This window comes from Cebus imitator, unplaced genomic scaffold, assembly GCF_001604975.1.
Source record: "Cebus imitator isolate Cc_AM_T3 unplaced genomic scaffold, Cebus_imitator-1.0 Scaffold216, whole genome shotgun sequence".
In the NCBI taxonomy this organism is placed as follows: Eukaryota; Metazoa; Chordata; class Mammalia; order Primates; family Cebidae; genus Cebus; species Cebus imitator.
The window spans coordinates 1,199,656-1,219,719 of NW_016107531.1; the positions used below are offsets into that span (position 1 = coordinate 1,199,656).

General features: G+C 54.6%; 1 protein-coding gene across 1 annotated transcript in view; it reads left to right on the forward strand.

The window, feature by feature from the left end:
* The window catches only part of NIBAN2 (niban apoptosis regulator 2), a 58,124-nt gene that overhangs the window by 26,071 nt on the left and 11,989 nt on the right, over positions 1-20,064 (forward strand). Inside the window, exons 2-5 of the mRNA XM_017549091.2 lie at positions 11,132-11,262; positions 16,132-16,260; positions 17,848-17,953; positions 19,455-19,622. Of these exons, the coding sequence (XP_017404580.1) occupies positions 11,132-11,262; positions 16,132-16,260; positions 17,848-17,953; positions 19,455-19,622 (534 nt within the window). The remainder of the gene's footprint in view (positions 1-11,131; positions 11,263-16,131; positions 16,261-17,847; positions 17,954-19,454; positions 19,623-20,064) is intronic.

The following is a 20,064-nucleotide window of genomic DNA, read 5'->3' on the forward strand; positions in this document are numbered from 1 at the left end:
AAAAAAAAAAAAAAAAAAAAAAAAACTGGCCTCAGCGAAGGGGTGACCCAGCTGAGGGTCCCTTTGGGGCATCCTAGACCATCAGGGAGGGAAATGTTGGTGGCAGCCACCTTCGCAAGGAAGGACAGTGCAGTGCACATGTCCTCATCCCCAGGACCCAGCCAAGGGTCTGCTTGGAGGTAAGCCTCCGTTTCTGTGGTGAGCAATCTCCGGGGTGTGTGTGGGCTTATTCTCAGTGGCGTGGTGGCTTTCTTTTGGGGGTGGGTCTGGCCTGAAATTCTGGCTTGTTGTTGTGGCTTCCTTTTCCGCTGTGTGCCAGGCCCTGCCCTAGGAGCAGCGGTGCTGCCTGTGGTAGTCACACCGGGAACAGATCTTTACCCAGCAGGAGGCCAGCAGTGGGCTGTGGGAATAGGTGGGGGGCTCCCACCCAGCCTGCGGCTTTCCAGGGGAAGGATGCACGGTGGAGGGCTAAAGAGTGAGCCTGGCAGAAGAATGTGCTCCGGACACGGGTAGCAGCCTCTGCAAGACCCCAGACGCCTCGGGGGCCGCGGGCATGGCGAGGAGCTCAGCTCCATCCCAGAGGCGGCAAGAGCTGTACCACTGGAAGGTTTCTGAGCCAGGAAGCTTCGGGCGACTCCCCTGTGGCCCCTGTGTGTGGGAAGGATCAGAGGCAGCCAGGATGGAGTAGGCAGGATTTTGGTGGCTGCGGCAGGCACAGGACGGGAGTGGCCTGTCTGGGGGGCAGTGACTAGAGGCGCAGGCTGGGGGGAGCTGTACTGGCCCTTGACTGGCCCCTGGGCACTGGGGAGCCTACCTCACCCTGTTGGGCTTTTGCTGGGGGCCAGGTCATGGTGGGGGTGGGAATCCCATAGGATCTGTTTCTTTTGGGCCCAGAAGGGGGGTGTCCCAGGGATCTGCCATTGCACCCCTTCTTCCAGGGGTGGTTTGTGGAGGGATCTGGGATTCATCCCTCACCTTCTCTGGTGCTGTTTCCCTTCTGGACAGGAATTGACTGGCTGGGGGATACTCAGCTGACCTGTCCCTCCCTGGCCTGCCAGCTTCTGGCTGCTGGCTCAGCCTCTTCCCATGGGTGGGCTGCTGGTCCCCTCCTGCTGCTTGATGGAGCCTGTCATTACTCCCCCTGCCCCCGCTGCTTCCCACCTGATTACAGGTCCTGAGCAGGAGCCCTGTGTCCCCCCTTCTCACGGGGCCACCCAGGGGCTGGTGCTGCGTGGAGGCCAGGTGTGAGATGGATTTGCCCAAACATTGGTTTCCTGTTCTGAGTTCATGTCATTTACAAGCTGTGTGTCCCTGGAGAAGTCGTTTAGCCTCTCTGAGCCTCAGTGTTCTCCTCTGGGAAGTGGGGACAATGCATAAAATAGTGAGTGTGCGTGTGCAGTGCCATACTGGGCACAGAGGTGGTGCTGACAAGTGGCTGCTGCTATTGTGTGTTGATTGTGACAGTAGGTGGGGGATGAGTAGAAAGGCCCTGGGCAAGGCACTGGGCTATGCCAATCCAGCTCTGTTGGATGTGCTGTGTGGCCCTAGGAGAGTGTCACCACCTCTCTGGACCCCAAGCTGTCTCTGCTGTCCCAGGCACATGATGGAGATGGTGGTGCTTTGGACAACTTTGAGACCTGGGAAAATGGAGTCCCTGCCCCCACTCTGCCTCTGCTGGTCCCACGGCTCTGGGGTGGTGGGGTCGGCGCCCCCCTCCTTCCCCTACCTCCCCATGCTGGACCTGCTCCCTGTGCCCTGGGAACCAGGCGGGCAGGTTCTGAGCCTGCCCCACCCTACAGGGTGCTGTCATCTGCTTGGTTTCAGTCGGCAAACCTCTCAGCCCTGAAACCCTGAAACCGGGCCGGGCCTCGTGGGTGAGGTGTGTCCCCAGAGCCCACTGGAGAGACCAGATGAGCCAGGGATGGGTCTGGCATGGTGCCCTCCACTTGGGCCAAACCAGGACTGGCACCTGCATGCAGCCCCCGTGGTGGACATGAGCTGGGTGCGGTCACAGCGGGAGCTGGCCCTCTTCCTCTTGGGCCCACCGTCCATGTGGAACAGGGTTTCAAGCTTAGGCACCAGGTCAGGACCTGGGTGCAGATCCTGCCTCTGCCTCTTCTCGGCGACATCGCTTGGCAGAGGAACTCAGCTCTCGGTCACCTGGTCTGAAATGTTCTGCCAACACCAATGCCACCTGGCCTGAGGTTGAGCTGAAGAACTGGGGGATGGGTCCAAGTAAGATGCTTAGCACAGGTACGGCACGTCGTGGGGTTGGGGAGCGTCATGAGAATGCAAAGAAGGAACTCCTTAGCTTGGCATTTGAGGCTCTCTGGGATGCGCCTTTTTAGGTCCATTTTCTGAGGACCTCTGTCCTCCTTCCTCCATTCTCAGCTCAGCAAGCCCCTTCTCCTCTCTGAGCCTCAGTTCCCCTATCTGCACAGTGCGCCTGATATCCCATCCCCCAGATCCCCAAGCCTCCAGGCTACCCTGGGGCCTCCCCAGTTCTTGCCCAGACTCGCTATCTGCACAGGAAGCAGTGTGGTCCTTAATGTTGTCAGTGTGGAAAATCAGAGATTAATTAACGTATGGCCACCGTGGCTGCTGTTGGCACTGGTCCTGGGTGGGCCAGGCTGCACGCTCAGCCTGTTTCAAGGGCCTCACTGTGGGTTAGAGGAACCTTGACAAGAGGCACTTCATAGGTGTCCCCATTGGTAACGTGCCCCCTTCTTGCCAGGGTAAAGGGCTTTGTGCTCAGTAGCCCGTTTAATCCTCTCAAAACCTAATCAGGTAGATACTGTTGTGCTGTTTTGCAGAGGGGAAAATAAAGGCTCAGAGAGGGAAGTGCCTTGGCCAAGGCCACACAGCTTGTAGGTGGCAGAGCTGGGACTTGAACCCAGAGGCTGTGTGTCTGTGAAGAAATGGTGCCTCATTTGCAGGTGGTTGGGGGTTGCCTAGTCCTCTCCTCAGTCCTTCTGCCTAGCCCGAGGGGGCTGTGATCAGCTGCTGGTCAGAGCTGACTCACCAGCAGCTCACAGGAGGTGCTGAGGACAGCATCCCGGTCAGTTCCTCAGGCCAGGGAAATACTGATTAGATTGTCGTTGAGATTTTCCGTCAGCTGAGCTGACAGGGACCCACCCTCCCATTTGAAAGGTAGGAAAATTAGGGCCCAGTGAGGATGAAGAAGTAAGGCTCCAGTGGATCTGATGGTTCTCCACCAGCTCCGACCTGACGGGGGCCAGTGGAGCTGGAGACCCTAGACCTCAGTCCCAGCTCTGACACCTGCCAACTGTGGCCCAGGAAGGTCACTTTGCCCTCTGAGCCTCAGTTTCCTTATCTGTAAAATGAGGATAGTAAAGCGTTGTCTTGCCTCCTTTTTGTGACTGGGCAAGAACCCTGCAAGAGAATGGAAAACGAGGGCTTTGAAAATGGTATTGTGGGTCCTCGTGAGGGGCCATTGGGATGAGAGGCTTTGTGGGGTGGGGCTCTGTGCAGGCTTTGGTGGGAGACAAGGTCCAAAACCAACCTCTTTCTCTTCTAGGCTGTGTGTCTTTGAGTGAGTCAGTGAGTCTCTCGGAGCCTCACTTCCTTTCTTTTTTTTGACTGACCCAAATTAGATCTTTATTGTATTTTTTTCCACATACCTATCATTCCCAAAAGATCAGCCAGCTCGATCCTTAACTTTTCCTACTGTGAGATGTCTCTAATACACAGTCTTTGTATAAAGTATCCATTTTAAGTATATAGTGAATTCCAGATGTGATCACAACTGCATTTCTTTGTGTGTGGTTTTTTTTCTTGGGGGTGGAGATGGAGTCTCACTCTGTCACCCAGGCTGGAGTGCAGTGGTATGATCTCGGCTCACTGCAGCCTCCACCTCCTGGGTTCAAGCAGTTATCCTGCCTCAGTCTCCCAAGTAGCTGGGATTACAGATGCCCGCCACCTACATCTGGCTAATTTCTGTGGTTTTGTTTGTTTGTTTGTTTTGAGATGGAATTTTTTTGCTCTTGTTGCCCAGGCTGGAGTGCAGTGGCACGATCTCAGCTTACCCCAACCTCTGCCTCCCAGGTTCAAGAATTCTCCTGCCTCAGCCTCCCAAGTAGCTGGGATTACAGGCACACCCGGCTAATTTTTGTATTTTTAGTAGAGATGGGGTTTCTCCATGTTGGTCAGGCTGGTCTTGAACTCCCGACCTCAGGTGATCCACCCGCCTTGGCCTCCCAAAGTGCTGGGATTACAGGCGGGAGCCACCGTGCCTGGCCACACAACTCTGCATTTCTTTTCCTTTTTTTTTTGAGATGGAGTCTTGCTCTGTTGCCCAGGTTGGAGTGCAGTGATGCAATCTAGGCTCACTGCAACCTCTGTCTCTCAAGTTCAAGTGGTTCTCCTGCCTCAGCCTCCTGAGTAGCTGGGACTACAGGTGCACACCACCACACTCAGCTGCACCACTGCGTTTCTAAATAGCCACGTGACACTGACAGCGCTTCCTGGGTGGCAGCCACCGTGTTTAGCCTGAGTCTCAGTTTTCTTATCTGTAAGATGGGGTACCAATACCCATTAGGATTCAACAGGCTATGGAGCATGCAGTAAGTTTTCAGTGGACAGGTACATATCCCTGGCAAACTCTGCGGTTCCAGGGACAGAATTAGGAAGACTGGCTTGTGAGGGGGTCCTTCCTAGTCACCCTCAATAGCCCCAGGGGGTGCAGCCCTTGGAGACAAGGTTCCAGTCATATTGGGAGCAGACCCCCCTAAGATCCACAGAGCACCCCCTTATTCAACCAATCAACTCGCTGAAAGGCTTGACTCAGCTCTACAACAAACCCACAAGTGTGTGTCACTCTGGCCCCCCATCGCCAAAAGTGGCCTCTTCAGAGGTGGATGCAGCCCAGTGCCTATGGAGACACCGAGTGGAGAAAGAGGCCTGGGATTGGGGTGGCTCCCCGAGGTTCCGGCACAGACCAGGACCCTCAGTTCCACTCCCAGAATTCGCACACTGCCCTAGTTGGCTAAGAAGGGAATCAGGACCCCTACAGGCAGGCGTCTTTGGTGACAGCCTGCGAGGGGTCTCAGCAGGTTTTGTGGACTGGCAGAGTGGCCTTTCTTGAGCCGTTTACTTGCTCTGAGCGTCGGTTCATACACCTGTAAAGTGGTGGTTTGATTTCCCTGCACTCACCTCTGGGGCCATTTGAAGAATGGTTTGTGTTCGGCAGAGGACAGGTGGGCCCTGTGTCTGATGGGGGTGGCCTTACCTCCTGTTGGCAGAGGGTGAAAAGGGGGCAACCGATGGCTCTGGGTGCCAGCAGAGGCTAAGGGTAGAGCCAGGGGAGCCCAGCCATGGTCAGGTGGGACCCCCCACCACATGCAGGGCCCCGCCGTCTCCCTCGGCTCCCCGGCGTCTTTGATCTTTATCTGTGCAAAGCCCCTTATCATTATTTTTATTTTGTGATTCTTGTCCCAGTTCTTCAGAAAACAAATCTTTATTGGATCATTTCAAACTATAAAAGTTACACTGCTAATAAACATTTCACAGTCTCTTGGGACTGCTGTCCTAAGCTGAGGGCTGTGGTGATCGACAGTGACATTTGTGGAGGCCTGGGGCCGAGCACCTCAAGCGCTATCCTCCTCCTGCGAGTGCAGAGCTCCGAACGGCTTCTTCGGAGAGGCCCATTTACAGAGGAAGAACGGGGGCTCCGAGACAGTCAGGCGCTTGCAGGGCTGGCCTGTGGCCGGGCGGGGACTCTGGCCCTGACTCCCAGCTCCTCACCAGGAGGCCGGGCACCTGGAACTGTGGGACAGACTCTGTCAGGGGATGGATGCCCCCTCCATCCCCTGCCTTCTCGCCAGCAGCACCTGGGCTGAGTCAGTGCAGGGAGGCAGGATGGATGAGAAAATGTGGAAGGCGACGAGGCTGGCACACACCTCAGACCGCCCCGCCCCAGCCTCTCTGTAGCCCGCAGAAGCGAGTGATCGCTCCTACTAGCCGAGGCCTCCGGGACCTGCGGGCCAGCCCTGCCTCTGCAGATGGGGCCACAGCCCGTTTCCTCTCTGCCCTCTAAGGGGAGGTAGAGGGGCCTTTGGGGCCCTGTAGACAGTGGCCAGAGCCAGGACCAGGAGGGAGGCATGCAGCCGGCTATGGCTGGAACCTGATTGCCTCCGTCTGGCTGTGTGACCTAGCTTAGGTGCTCACCCTCTCTGGCTCACATTCCCCTAACAGGGTGGCAAGGCTGAGTGTTGGAGGCCTTGTTCAACATCTGCCCCAAATCCATGGTGTGTGGGTCTCCAGAGGCTGTGGCAGGAAATGGGAAGAGGTGCTGTGGGCAAGTGTGGAGGAAAGAGGGGTGCCTGGGCTTGGGACCCCCACAGACACCCAGGCCAGGATGCCGCGTGGGAATTTGAGTTGTAAAATCCTGAAGTGACAATGCCAGGGAGAGAGCCACTGCAGGGAGCATGAAGGAAAAATGGGGTACTGGGTCGGGGGAAGAAGTGGGGTACTGGGCAGGGGAAGAAGTGGGGTACTGGGTCGGGGGAAGAAGTGGGGTACTGGGTGGGGGAAGAAGTGGGGTACTGGGCAGGGGAAGAAGTGGGGTACTGGGTGGGGGAAGAAGTGGGGTACTGGGCAGGGGGAAGAAGTGGGGTACTGGGTGGGGGAAGAAGTGGGGTACTGGGTGGGGGAAGAAGTGGGGTACTGGGCAGGGGGGAAGAAGTAGGGTACTGGGTGGGGGCCGCCTGGGTGGTGGCCCCAGAGCTCAGCAGGTGAGGCCGTGGTCTGGCTGGTTACTATGTTTGGGCTCCCGCCAGGGTTGCAGTGCCCACCTGGGTCCTCTTCCAACAGGGCCTGGCCAGGAAGGCCTCTGCAAACCCTTCGTCCAGGCTAGGCCCCTCCGAGTGCTGCTGGCCTTTTGGGTCCCTCTGGTCTCCATACCTGGGGCCCCCAGTGCCCGAGTCCTCATCTTCTGCGTATCTGGGTTGCTTCCTCTGTACTAAGCACATGGCGGTTCTTTCCACGCTGGCTGAAGACATCTCTCAAGAATGTGCTTGGGAGAATGTGCCAAGAAGCCGTCCGTGGCCCTGTTCCCCACGGTCCTTCCTTTCCAGCTTGCCTTGGCAGCCACCCTTCTGCTGAGCAGGGCTGGCTTCCCGGTGCTGCCTGGGCACCATCCTTAAGGTCCTTGACCCCTTGCTGATGCCATCCCCCTACCTCCAGTCTGCTGCTCCCTCAGTTTCCCCCCAAAGCCCACCCTGACGCCTTCCCTTGTTTGGACTTAGTAACTATTTGGTCGCTGGACCAACCCCCACTCTTCCAACCCCTCCCTGACATCTGTTTGTGCCAGGCCCAGTGCCCACGATCCAGTGGTGAGCAAAAGGAGACCAGACCCTCCAGCAGAGTTCCAGCCCTCCCTACCTGACCCACTTGGCTCCTGAATTCTGAGAGCAAGGCTGGGCAGTGAGCGACTCTGGCTCCACCTGGGGCCAACGTGAGAGACCCAGAGGGAACTGCATCCATGGACCCCTGGCTCTTGCCTGGGCCCCCTTGGCCCAGCACCACCCTGGCCCAGAGACTTGACCTTCAGCTCCCACCTTGACATTCAGCTCCTGCCCTGAAGGGTAGCGGGTCCCCACGCTCCCATCCCTCCCTTCCTCAGAGCTTCCAGCACCTTCCTCTCCGGTCCACAGCCTTGCCCAACTTGGGCCTCAACTGTCCCTTGATGGGACATGCCTGGGCCTTCTCCTGGCTCTATCTTGCCCTCTTGTGTTCTCCCCAGCTCTGCACAGGGGTCCTTCTGAACCCAGCTACTCCCTGCCTGGACTCGATATCTGGGCCGTGCTGTCCGGGCAGTGAGCATGGGCTGCAGTCAGGCAGAGCTGGGTGTGAGTCCTCACAGCCATGGCAGCTCCTTCCAGGGCAGACTCTAGCCCTTCAGGAAATAACGCTCTGTGTGGAAAGAATGCTCTGTCTGCAGGCTGGATGCACCGGGGCTGGCTGGGGCCCCCGAGACCTGCAGGCCCAAGCCTGCCCATCCTGCCGGCCACACTGATAGAATACCCAGGGGGTGCGTGGCTGAACTCCTCATCTGGGAAATAGGAAAATAGCAGCACTGGCTCCCTGGGGTTCTTGTGGAGATTCTCTGGGTTCACATGCGGAAAACCTGCTGCAGCACGGGTTTCGTGCCCTGTAGATGGTGGCGATGAAGATGACAACAATGGTACCGATGTTACTGTCAGCTTCCACCCTCTTTTCTCTATCAGCCCCAGTGTGTGACTCTCTTCCACCTGCTCCCTCTCTGCCTCATCATTTTTCAAAACAATTCCCATGGGTCTCGGAGAGAGTTCTGGTTGTTTATGGTTTTTAAAAAAACAGGCGTTCAAAGCAAATTCCTCATTTGTTCTCCCTTCCTCCCCCAAAACTGGAATCTGGACAGACATAACCTCATTCTAGGAAAGGGGAGCACAGGGAGGGACAGGGTCTGTGGAGAGGGGTTGGGGGACATCCCCCTACCCCCATCACTGAGGCAGGGCCCAGGGTGTGGGCAGACACCCAGGAGGGTCATGTGCCCGGTACCCTGGGTATGAGCTGTGAGGTGTGGCACGTGACATGTACTCTCAGCCCTCCCAGGCCACCACCTCCTGGCAGGGACCTGGGACTGCATCCTAGCTCCACCACCCACTGGCTGTGTGATCTTGTGCGAGCGACTTAACCTCCCTGGACCTCAGTTACCTCCTCTGTACAGTGGGGATAACACGGTGCTACCTCACAGAGCTATGGAGAGGATGGTATGAGGTGTCATCCTAGCCAGGTGCCCTTGGTACCTGGAGACTGGGCGAGGGAGGGGCAGGGTCCTGCCAGCTCCTTCTGAGAAAGGACCAGGTCTTTGAAACCTGGAATCCAAGACTGTCAGAGGGGACAGGGCCTGTCCATCATCAAATCCAGCCTCTCAGTGTGTGGGGGGAAACTGAGGCCCAGAGAGGAGAGCCACACAGTGGGCCAGCACAGGTCCCAGTGGGGACGAGAGCTGCAGCTTCTTAGGAACAGGAATTGTCTCCCCTCATGGGTCCAAGACCCTCTCTGGGCCTTGTCCTTCATCTGAACCTGGAGTGCCCGGAAGCACACATACTGAGCCTGATGTGGCCTGAGCCTCTCAAGGCCATAACACTCAGCTCCATTCAGAAACCGCTTAGGAGACAGGAGCAAACGGCCAGTGAAAGCAGAAAGGGTGTTCACTTTGAAGAGGCATTACTTGTGGAATGTTTATTTTTTATTATGAAAGGAATTGTGATTATAAAATAATTCGAATGCTATAAAAGGCAATCGAAAATGAAGCTCACTCTGTGTGCCCCACTCCCACACCCAGCGGTCCTGCCCTTCCCAGCCTGGCATGCTGCCCTCCAGACCTCCTCCAAGCGCCCAAGCCTAAGACATCTATATGCACAAACAGGAGCAGTTATGGTTTTGTTATGTGTGTTGAGACAGGGTCGTGCTGTTGCCCAGGCTGGAGTGCAGTGGCACGATCATAGCTCACTGTAGCCGCGACCTCCCCTGGCTTCAGTGATCCTGCTACCTCAGCCTCCCGAACAGCTGGGACTATAGGCACATGCTGCCACACCTGGCTAATTTTTTTTTTTTTCTTTCTTGAGACAGAGTCTTGCTCTGTCACCCAGGCTAAAGTGCAGTGGCACAATTTTGATTCACTGCAACCTCCGCCTCCCAGGTTCAAGTGATCCTCCTGCCTCAGCCTCCTGAGTAGCTGGGTTTACAGGCACCTGCCACCACGCCTAATTTTTGTATTTTTAGTAGAGATGGGGTTTCGCCATGTTGGCCAGGCTGGTCTCGAACTCCTGACCTCAAGTGACCCACCTCGACCGCCCAAAGTGCTGGGATTACGGGTGTGAGCCACTGCACCTGGCCAAACTTTTGTTTTTGTAGAGACATGGTCTTGGTGTGTTGCCTAGTCTGGTCTCAAACTCCTGGGCTCAAGCGATACACCTGCCTTAGTCTCCCAACGTGCTGGGATTATAGGTGTGAGCCACTGCACCTGGCCAGAAAGAGTTTTTTTTAATGAGATAATAGTCAACAGGTGACTCTGTCACTTGCTTGCTTTACTTAATGGAGCACAAGCTCCCTTTTATTGGCACCTATCAGGCTAGGTCCCGCCATTTTTTTTTTTTTTTTTTTTTTTTTGTATTTTTAATGTATTGCCGACGCGGTTGTGCAAGGGCTCAACCCTTGCTATCCGCCCACCCTCCCCTCCCGGATTACTCCATTTGCGACACAATCCTAAGTGATTTTATTCTCTTATATACTTATTACTAGTATGGGTATTTTTTGAGACAGGGTCTCGCTCTGTCACCCAGGCTGGAGTACATGGTGCAATCTTGGTTCACTGCAACCTCCGCCTTCCAGGTTCCAGTGATTCTCCTGCCTCAGCCTCCTGAGTAGCTGAAATGACAGGTGCCTGCCACCACACCTGGCTAACTTTTGTATTTTTTAATAGAGACAAGGTTTTGCCGTCTTGGCCAGGCTGGTCTAGAACCCTTGACCTCAGTTGATCCACTCACCTCGGCCTCTAAAAGTGCTGGGAGCCACCACACCCGGCCCCCTCCATCTTTTTACTTTTTCCCGTCCTGGGTGAACCAGTATATACCGATCATCTCTAGAGACCACGTTCAGCTGCTCCCCGCCGCCTCCCTGCGCTGTGGCCTCAGTGCATGTTCACCTCCTTGGCCTCCTGCGCTTCGTTCTATGGTATAGATTCCTAGAGGTGGGAGCATCGAAGGACTGGACACCCACCCCCGAAAAACGGCTGTCCCCATTCCTGACACCCCCAGCTCTGGGTGACATGGCCTGTTTTTGCACGTCCCCACCAGTGTGACGAGAGGAAATGGAGTCTTGGTTCCGTTTGCATTTGTGAGCTTTGATTCTCTGTCTATGGCCATTGCCCACTTACCCATCTGGAGGTTCACCCTTTACCAAGGTCCTTGGTTTTCACAGGAAACTCGCGGCTCTGGCCAGAAATTCAGCACAGATGAGCGCGAGGAGCTTGTGCAAACAATTCCACATGCAGGAATCTGGGGGAGGATTGAGATGCATCAGCTTCCCTGAGGACCTCAAACTCCTGTTTGTTCTTCTCTTCCAGAAAAAACCGGGAAGATTCTGACGGAGTTCCTCCAGTTCTATGAAGACCAGTATGGCGTGGCTCTCTTCAATAGCATGCGCCACGAGATCGAGGGCACGGGGCTGCCGCAGGCCCAGCTGCTCTGGCGCAAGGTGAGAGGTGCTGGGAGGGCTGGGGTGGGTTCTGCTGCCTCTCGCCATGGGGCCTCAGGGGAGTAACTTGACTTTTCTGGGCCTCAGTTTTCCTTGTTACTGTGATGGCCTTTAAGCACCCCCCCTCCCCAGGCTGCTGCTTTTTTTTTTTTTTCTTTTTTTGAGACAGAGTCTCGCTCTGTCACCCAGGCTGGAGTGCAATGGCACAGTCTTGGCTCTCTGCAGCCTCCACTTCCCAAGTTAAGCGATTCTCCTGCCTCAGCCTCCCGAGCAGCTGGGACTACAAGTGCTCACCACCACACCCAGCTAATTTTCATATTTTTAGTAGAGATGAGGCTTCACCATATTGGCCAGGCCAGTCTCAAACTCCTGACCTCATGATCCACCTGCCTTAGCCTCCCAAACTGCTGGGATTACAGGCATGAGTCACCTCACCTGGTCTCTTGTTTATTATTTTTTGAGACAGAGTCTTGCTCTGTCACCTAGGCTGGAGTGCAGTGGTGCAATCTCAGCCCATTGCAACCTCTGCATCCGGGTTCAAACCATTCTCATGTCTCAGCCTCCTGAGTAGCTGGGACCACAGGCAAGCACTACCATATCCAGGTTTTTTTGTGTGTGTGTTTTTAGTAGAGATGGGTTTCACCATGTTGGCCAGGCTGGTCTTAAACTCCTGGCCTCATGTGATCTGCCCACCTCATGAGCCACCATGTCTGGCCTATTAATTTTTTTTGAGACAGGGTTTTGCTGTTGCCCAGGCTGGAGTGCAGTGGTGCAATCATGGCTCACTGCAGCCTCAACCTTTCCAGCTCAAGTGATCCTCCCACCTCAGCCTCCCCAGTTACTGGGACTGCAGGTGTACACCACCACTCTCAGCTAATTTTTGTATTTTTTGTAGAGATGGGCTTTTGCTGTGTTGCCCAGGCTGGTCTCAAACTCCCGGGCTCAAGTGATCCTTCAGCTGCAGTCCCCCAAAAGTGCTGGGATTACAGGCAGGAGCCACCACGCCTAGCCTCCTTCCCACTTCTGAATGCGTGGGTAACCCAGGTCGTGGTGTTGAGATCCCTTCAGTCACCATGGGTGACTCCTCCCAGCTCACCTCCCCCACCATCAGAGCTGGGGCTCTAGAGTATTGATAGTCTCCGATTCAAGGCAAGCTCCTCCCCTAAGCCTGAGTTGACTCCTCTGTCAAATGGGAGGAGAACACCTCCTTCCCAGGGTGGCTGTGCCTGAACAGGGAAGGTGCTGTCACTGGCCTCATGATCTGCTATGTTATAAATAGTAGGATGCTGTTTGCTAAGGAAATAATTGTCAAGTGAGGGCCTGGAAGAAGCCTGGCTCCAGCCTGAGGGTCCGTATGGGCCAGAGGGGGCTGGCAAAGCCTTCTGGGAAAAGGAACCTGTGATTGACTCAGACACGGGGCCGGGGGTGGGACTCGGGAGATGCTCCCACCTCGCCCTCACAAAGTGCTGAGGTTACAGGCCTGAGCTGATGGACCTGGCCAGGGCTGAGCCTTTAAGTGGCTCCTTCAGGATGGTGGAGGCAGGGCCCACACAGGGCCCTTTCTGCTGTGACTGCAGCCTGCCTGGTAGAGGGAGATCAGGACCGTGTGTTGGAGCTACTCAGAGCATCACCTTTGCTTTTGGATCCAGAAAAGGTTGCCTCTTCCCCAGTGTCGTGGTAACCTCTTAACCCCGTGGCAGCAGAGGGGCCCTGCTGTGGCCTGGCCTGGGTGTCTGGCAGGTTTGCACCTGTATTGTAGGAAAGGAAGGAAATGAGGCCTTGGACTCAGCCCAGGTGAGTGGGGCCAGAATGGCTCCCCTGTCTGGAAAGAAATGTCACAGGCAGCTCAAGTCTTAATAATCTAAGACAAGCGGGCGCCAGCTGAGGGCGTTAAGCATTTCCTCTGCGTGAGGCCCCATTTACTCTGGGGAGGCAGGAGTGTGTATTTATTATAGAAAAATAGCAACATGTAAGCAAGGAGAGTGAAACGAAATCACTCACCCACAATCCCTGAAAAGCAGGTATTTTTGGTCTTATTTTGCCACTCAGGAAACAGATTATCACAGTGTAAAGTCACAATAACATCATAATACTAGAGATGTTTTTATCACCACTGGTGATTAATACTAACAATGGTTTTTATTAGAAACAATAGAATACAATAAAATTTGAACCAAATTCGTTCTCATAGAGAACAAAATAAAAAAATAAAAATAGTGATAATGATAACACAACAAAAATAAGAATAATCAAACAGCAGTTGTCTTTTTGTTTGTTTTTTGCTTTTTTTTTTAGACAGTCTCACTCTGTCACCCGGGCTGGAGAGCAGTGGCACGACCCCGGCTCACTGCAACCTCTGCCTTCCGGGTTCAAGTGATTCTCGTACCTCAGCCTCCCCACTAGCTGGGACTACAGGTGTCCGCCACCCACCCAGCTAATTATTTGTATTTTTAGTAGAGACAGGTTTTCAGCATGTTGGCCAAGCTGGTCTCGAACTCCTGACCTCAGGATCTGCCTGCCTTGGCCTCCCAAAGTGTTGGGATTACAGGTGTGAGCCACTGTGCCTGGCTAAAACAGCAATTGTCTTGTGCCTATATTGTTTGCTCAGCCACCTGGCCCCACTCTAAGGGAGGGGCTATGATGATGCGGGCATCACAGATGTGGACATTGAGGCTCAGAGGGGCAGAGCTGCTTGTCCAGGCTCTGGCGGTGGGTGGTGGTGCCAAGACAGGAGTCCTGGTTGTCTATGACCTTGGGGCCTGTGCTGTCTCTGACTGAGGCATTGGAGAGCTTTGCAGAGTCTAAACCATTTTGCCTGGGCTGTCGAGTTCTGTTTCATTTCCTGCAGGCCTTCCAATCGAAACACGACTCTGCCATTTGAAAGTCTTAAAAATAAAACCCAAACCCACAGCCAGCCACCCATTGCGAGCTCCCTGGGATCTGGGGGCGGACTGGGTGGTGGGGGTTGTTGAGCCTGCCTCCATCACTAGCCCACTTCTGCACAGCCTCCTGCTGGGACTGGCCCTGTCCCTGAGTTCGCGTCCCTATGTCCTGGGGCTCCTGCCCGAAACAGGGAGGAAGAGGAAAACCAGAGGCCTCTTGCTAGGGTGTTATGAGAGCTCTCTGCTCTTTCTAGAAAAGACAGGGATTTGAGCTGGGTGTGGGAAGTTTATATATAGACCACTGAGGGCAGCTCCGTGCCTTGGGCAAAGCCCACTGTGTGTGGGGTGGAGGGTGGTAGGGGAACCATTTTCTTTTCCTGTAAATATTTTCGTCCCTGGTAGGAAGAAGCCTGCAGGTCCTATTGTGTGAGCACAATGGGCTCTCCTCCAGGAGTGTTTTGTGTTTCCCCTTGAAAAGCAGCAGGGAGGGAGTGGGGAGAGGGGGACACGGTGAAGGGTGCGCAGGGCCAAGAGGAGACAGGACTGCGAGGATGGGCCTGGGCAGAGCCAGGATGCCAGGAAGGTGCAGGCACAGTGGCAATCACCCTTTCTCCCATGACTGCTTCGGAGAATTGTTTCTTTTTGCAAAGGCACCTTGTTTATTTTTGAGACAGAGTTTCACTCTTGTTGCCCAGGCTGGAGTGCAGTGGCTCGATCTCGGCTCACCACAACCTCTGCCTCTTGGGTTTAAGCAATTCTCCTGCTTCAGCCTCCCGAGTAGCTGGGATTATAGGCATGCGCCAACATGCCTGGCTAATTTTTCTATTTTTAGTAGAGATGGGGTTTCACCATGTTGGCCAGGCTGGTCTTGAACTTGTGACCTGGTGATCTGTCCGCCTCGGCCTCCCCAAGTGCTGAGATTACAGGCGTGAGCCACCATGTCAGGCCAAAGGCACCTTGTTTATTGTAGGACAAATAGAATTTGCTAAGAAACAGAGGAACACTGTACTTCCCTGGATTCCCTCACATCCAAGATGAAGCCTCTCCCATTGTGGTCTCTCTCCTTCCAGAAGCTTCCTGGTGCTTGTCTGCTCAGGACACCTTACACCTGGCCATAGCTTCCGCTTGGACCCCCAACCCTGGTTTAAAAATCCCCCTTCCCCATTCCCGGATAAGTCAGTCCCTGGGGCTGGGAAGCTGTCACAGATGCTGAGTCCTACTAGTAGTGGTCATGGCGGTCCTGTGTATTAAGCACCTGCCTGTCAGGTGCCAACTCTTATGATTCCCATTTTACAGCTGAGGAAACTGATGCTCAAAGTGACGAGACACGCTGGGAGTCAGGCAGAGTTGGGCTTTGCAGGAAGGTCCTGGCGTTTTGCAGCCCACTTAGGTTACCAGCCTACTTAGGTCACCAGCCTGCCAGGACTCAGGTCAGACATCAAACACCCCCAGAGAGAGGCACTGTCCATCCCCACCCAGATTGAGGGAGGCCGTCTCATCAGCCATCAGAGCTGGGAGATTCTCTGGAACCACCTTGTTCAAGTCGTCATTGCCCTGAGGGGAAATGGAGGCCTAGGGCCAGGGATAGACTTGCCCAGGCACTGGGGCCGTTGAAGTCCTGGCCTGTGGGTGTGTCCCCTGCACCTGGAGCGACCGCAGGGCACTGGTGCTGCAGCTGTAGGTGGGTGAGGAGCAGCCTGGTGCAGTAGGTGGGTTCCTGTCCTGGGTTCAAGTCCTGGTATCGCCACCCTGCCTGGACCCTGGGTGAGCCCCTCCACAGCTCTGAGCCTCAATCTTCTCATCTGCAGAATGGGTGAGAGGCAGCCAGGCTTCAGAGGCTTTGGGAGGACCCTGGGAGATCCAAAGTGGAGGGCGTACTAGGCCAGGGGCTTGCACACAGGCTCTGCTGGCTGGTCTGTCAGCTTCATGGGGAGCGCTCCCCCAGCCCCCGATCTGGGCCTCATTCCCTGCCCCCTCCTGCCCACAGGTGCCACTGGACGAGCGCATCATTTTCTCGGGGAACCTCTTCCAGTACCAGGAGGACAGCAAGAAGTGGAGGAACCGCTTCAGCCTCGTGCCCCACAACTACGGGCTGGTGCTCTACGACAACAAAGTGGTGAGGCCGCCCCGGCGCCGCGCTGAGCCTCCTCGCCTTCTCCATGTGTGCCTCCTCCCCAGTCGGAAACTTCGGCCCCAGAAGCCACCCTCACAGCCCGCACGTGGTCACCAGGGCCAGAGCGCAACCTCAGCGCCTCCCCTCACCCAACCTGCAGGCTGCCCTGGGTGCACTCTGGACAGCAGCCCATTCTTCATCTCTGGGGAATACCGCTGACTCCTGTCCCTCATAACCAACTGTCACTCACTCCTCCCCATCCCTCTAACCTCTCTCCAGTCCTTCCAGCTCCAGGGCGCTGAGCCCCTTCCTCCTGCCACCTCCTTTCTCACTGGGCTTCCTGCCTCTCCGGGAGGATTATGCCTTGTCTTTTCCTTGAACCCTCGGGAAAGCCCCACCTGGTTGAGCCACAGACCTGATTTCTTCAATTGCACGTTTCTCCAGAGCAGCCAGAAGAACAGGCCTCTGCCCTGTATTTCAGGGCAGATCAGTGTTAGAGCAGCATAAAGTCAGGAACAACCCCGTGCCCCAGAGTAGTGGTTCTCAAATGGTAGGGCATCCCATTCACTAGAGGGCTCGTTGAAAGACCGGATGCTGGGCTTTCACCCCCCATTCCAAGTTTGATTCAGATCTAGGATGGAGCCAGTATTTGCATTTCTAATAAGTTCTAGGGTGGCGTTGAAGATCTGGGACCATGTTTTGCAAATCAGTGCCCTACAGATGCTGAGCCACTTTCAGGAACTGGGTTGTATAGTGACACCTAGTGGCAGGGAGTAGCATGGCAGCCCTGCTATATGAGCTATTCCATCAAAACTGCTTTCACCCCCTGCTACTGGTGTAAGTTTCTGGAGCAAATTCTCCTCCAGAGGACATTTATGTGATGCTCAGAACCTAGGAAGTTGGTGGGGGCAGTCCAGGGTAATTGTCAAATACCCTAGGCTCTGGAGACAAATAGTCCTGTTCATGTCCTAGTTCTGCTACTTCCCAGCTATGTGAAGTTGTGGGTGTTCGTGTTTTGGATTGGGAGAATTCTGTGAAATGAAGCATGCAATGCCTTTAGCACAGGGCCTGATGTGTAAGAAATAACTAGTGGAGCTGCTGGCAACAGAGGCAATAGCAACAGTAGCAGCAGTAAGAACAACACCTCGGCCAAGCTCGCTGAGTTCCTGTGGTGTGCCAGGCACCACCAATTAGCTCACTCAATCCTCACATGGCTCTGTGAGGCAGGAATGGTTATTACCCTGGTTTTATTTTTATTTAAAAATGTTTTCCTCATCCTGAATATTCTTGATTCCCTGGTTTTATGATGAGGAAGCTGAAGCTCAGGCATTTAAGGAACTTTATCCTCAGCATCACACAGACACTACCCAGTGGAGCTAGGAATTCAGCCCAGAGCCGGGGTCTAGGTTGCTATACCATTCTGCTCTAATCACCATGATAGTCACACTCTTCCCTCTGTTCCTCTCTTGCCTTTTCTTTCCCCTTCTCCTCTTTACTCTGGGCCACACTGAGTAGGGCCCTGAAGCCAGGTGGGAGTTGGGCTTGGCCACACCCTGAACCCTCAGGGATCATTTCTCTTGCTTTCCTCAGGCCTATGAGCGGCAGGTCCCACCACGAGCTGTCATCAACAGTGCAGGCTACAAAATCCTCACTTCCGTGGACCAATACCTGGAGCTTGTTGGCAACTCCTTACCAGGTAAAGAAGCACCCACCCCAGGCCACGAAGCCCTCCACAGGCCTGCGGAGCTGGCCAGGGGAGCGGTGGCCCTGAGCCCATTGCTTTCAGACCCACATTTGCAGAGAGACCAGCTAGTCCTAGAGCTGTGAATGGGGACCTCGCCGTCTGCCTTTCCCATCTCCCTAAGTCCTTGAGGGCCTCCTGGGAGATGTCTGGTGACCCTTGCCTTGTAAATCTGTGAGTCACCACCGTATGTGTCATGACTTACTCTTCTTGGTATCCTGCTTTTGCTTCACCTTGGCTGAAATTCCCCAGCAGCCTTACAGGAACAACACTGGCCTCTCTGATGATCCCTGGGAACCAGGGGGCAGGGGGCAGGGGACATGCCCACCTAGGGGGCAGTTTGTGCCTCAGGGACTTGAAAGAGCCTTGCTTTAATTCTGTGGTGATGGAGGGCTTGGGTGAGCGGCATCCTGGATTCCAGTGTGAGTCTGGCTTTGTCTCACTGTGTCTGCTCGGGTGAGTCACTCCCCTCTCTGAATCTCAGCCGCTTCAGTGCCTACAAAGCACAGGCACTAAGAGGACTGCCCTCAGGGTGTTGTGTGGACCCTGGAGGGGCTGTGTGCCCAGCACAGCCCAACCCAGAGCCAGGGCAGAGAGAATAACTGTTATCGTTGTATTCTTAACAACAGTGGCAGGGTCATAGCCCAGGACCAGCTATCTCGCTGGATCTTACATATCCTTGAGAATGAAATCTAAGGAGGGAAAAATTCCTTTTGCTGTATTTTGTTCCTCCCACATGCCTCCCTCCCCATGTGAACACTTAAGCCACACTTTGGCCTCCACAGCCAAAATTTGAAGGGAAACCCAAGAAGGTAGTGCTTGGCTCTTGATCCTGGGGCCTCCGACCTTGTGTTGTTTTTGCTTTACAGAGTTTAGAACCTTACCCAAGAGTGGGTGGATGTGACTTATTACCCATTCTGAGAAATGGTTCTCGCCAGGCGTGGTGGCTCATGCTTGTAATCCCAGTACTTTGGGAGCCCAAGGTGGGCAGATCATGAGGTCAGGAGATCAAGACCATCTTGGCCAACATGGTGAAACCCCTTCTCTACTAAAATACAAAAAATTAGTTGAGCGTGGTGGCATGCGCCTGTAGTCCCAGCTACTTGGGAGGCTGAGGCAGGGGAATAGCTTGAACCCGGGAGGCAGAGGTTGAAGGCCGCAGTGAGCCAAGATGGTGCTACTGCAGTCCAGCCTGGTGACAGAGCAAGACTCCATCTCAAAAAAAAGAAAGAAATGGGTCTGCACAGATGCTGGACTCGGGTTTGGAGCTGAGAAGGACAGCCAGAAAGAAGGCTGCTCCGTATCCCCCAGCTCGCTGGTCAGCCTGGGACAGGCCAACCTTCTCTGGGCCTGAGCCTGCCCTCAGAGCTGGGGCCAAGGGATCAGTTCTCTGCCATCCTCTGCTCTCTGAGGGCAACCACAGAGGGTATCTGCTCAGCAGGTTCTGTGTCCACAGGGACCACAGCGAAGTCGGGCAGCGCACCCATCCTCAAGTGCCCCACACAGTTCCCGCTCATCCTCTGGCATCCTTACGCGCGTCACTACTATTTCTGCATGATGACAGAAGCCGAGCAGGACAAGTGGCAGGCTGTGCTGCAGGACTGCATCCGGCACTGCAACAATGGTGAGCAGCCTGTGGGTGCGGGGGTGGTGGGAGGGAGGGGCAGGACCTAGGTTATTGCTAAATGGTGACGCCTAGTGGCTGAGTGTGGTGTGGCAACCCTGCTCTACGAGCTGTTCTAATTTCTCTTCTGGGGTTATAAGAAACCATGTAATACCACCCTTAATTTTCTTTCTTGATGAAGACAGTTTTGTGCTGCTTAGGAAAATTAGGAAATTATTCACAGAGGGGTATGGTTGTTGATCCCTTGGATGTTGAGTCACAGTCACAATCCTGATTCTATTTTCCAGCTACATGATCTTAGGGAACTGACTTACCTCTTGGAGCTCCTGTAAAGTGGGGAATACTCCTTTGTGTGTTTTAAGCGGTTTGTGAGGATTCACAGAGTCTACCTCATGCTTGATAAAGATTTTTTTTTAAATATCTTTTTTTTTTTTTTTTTTTT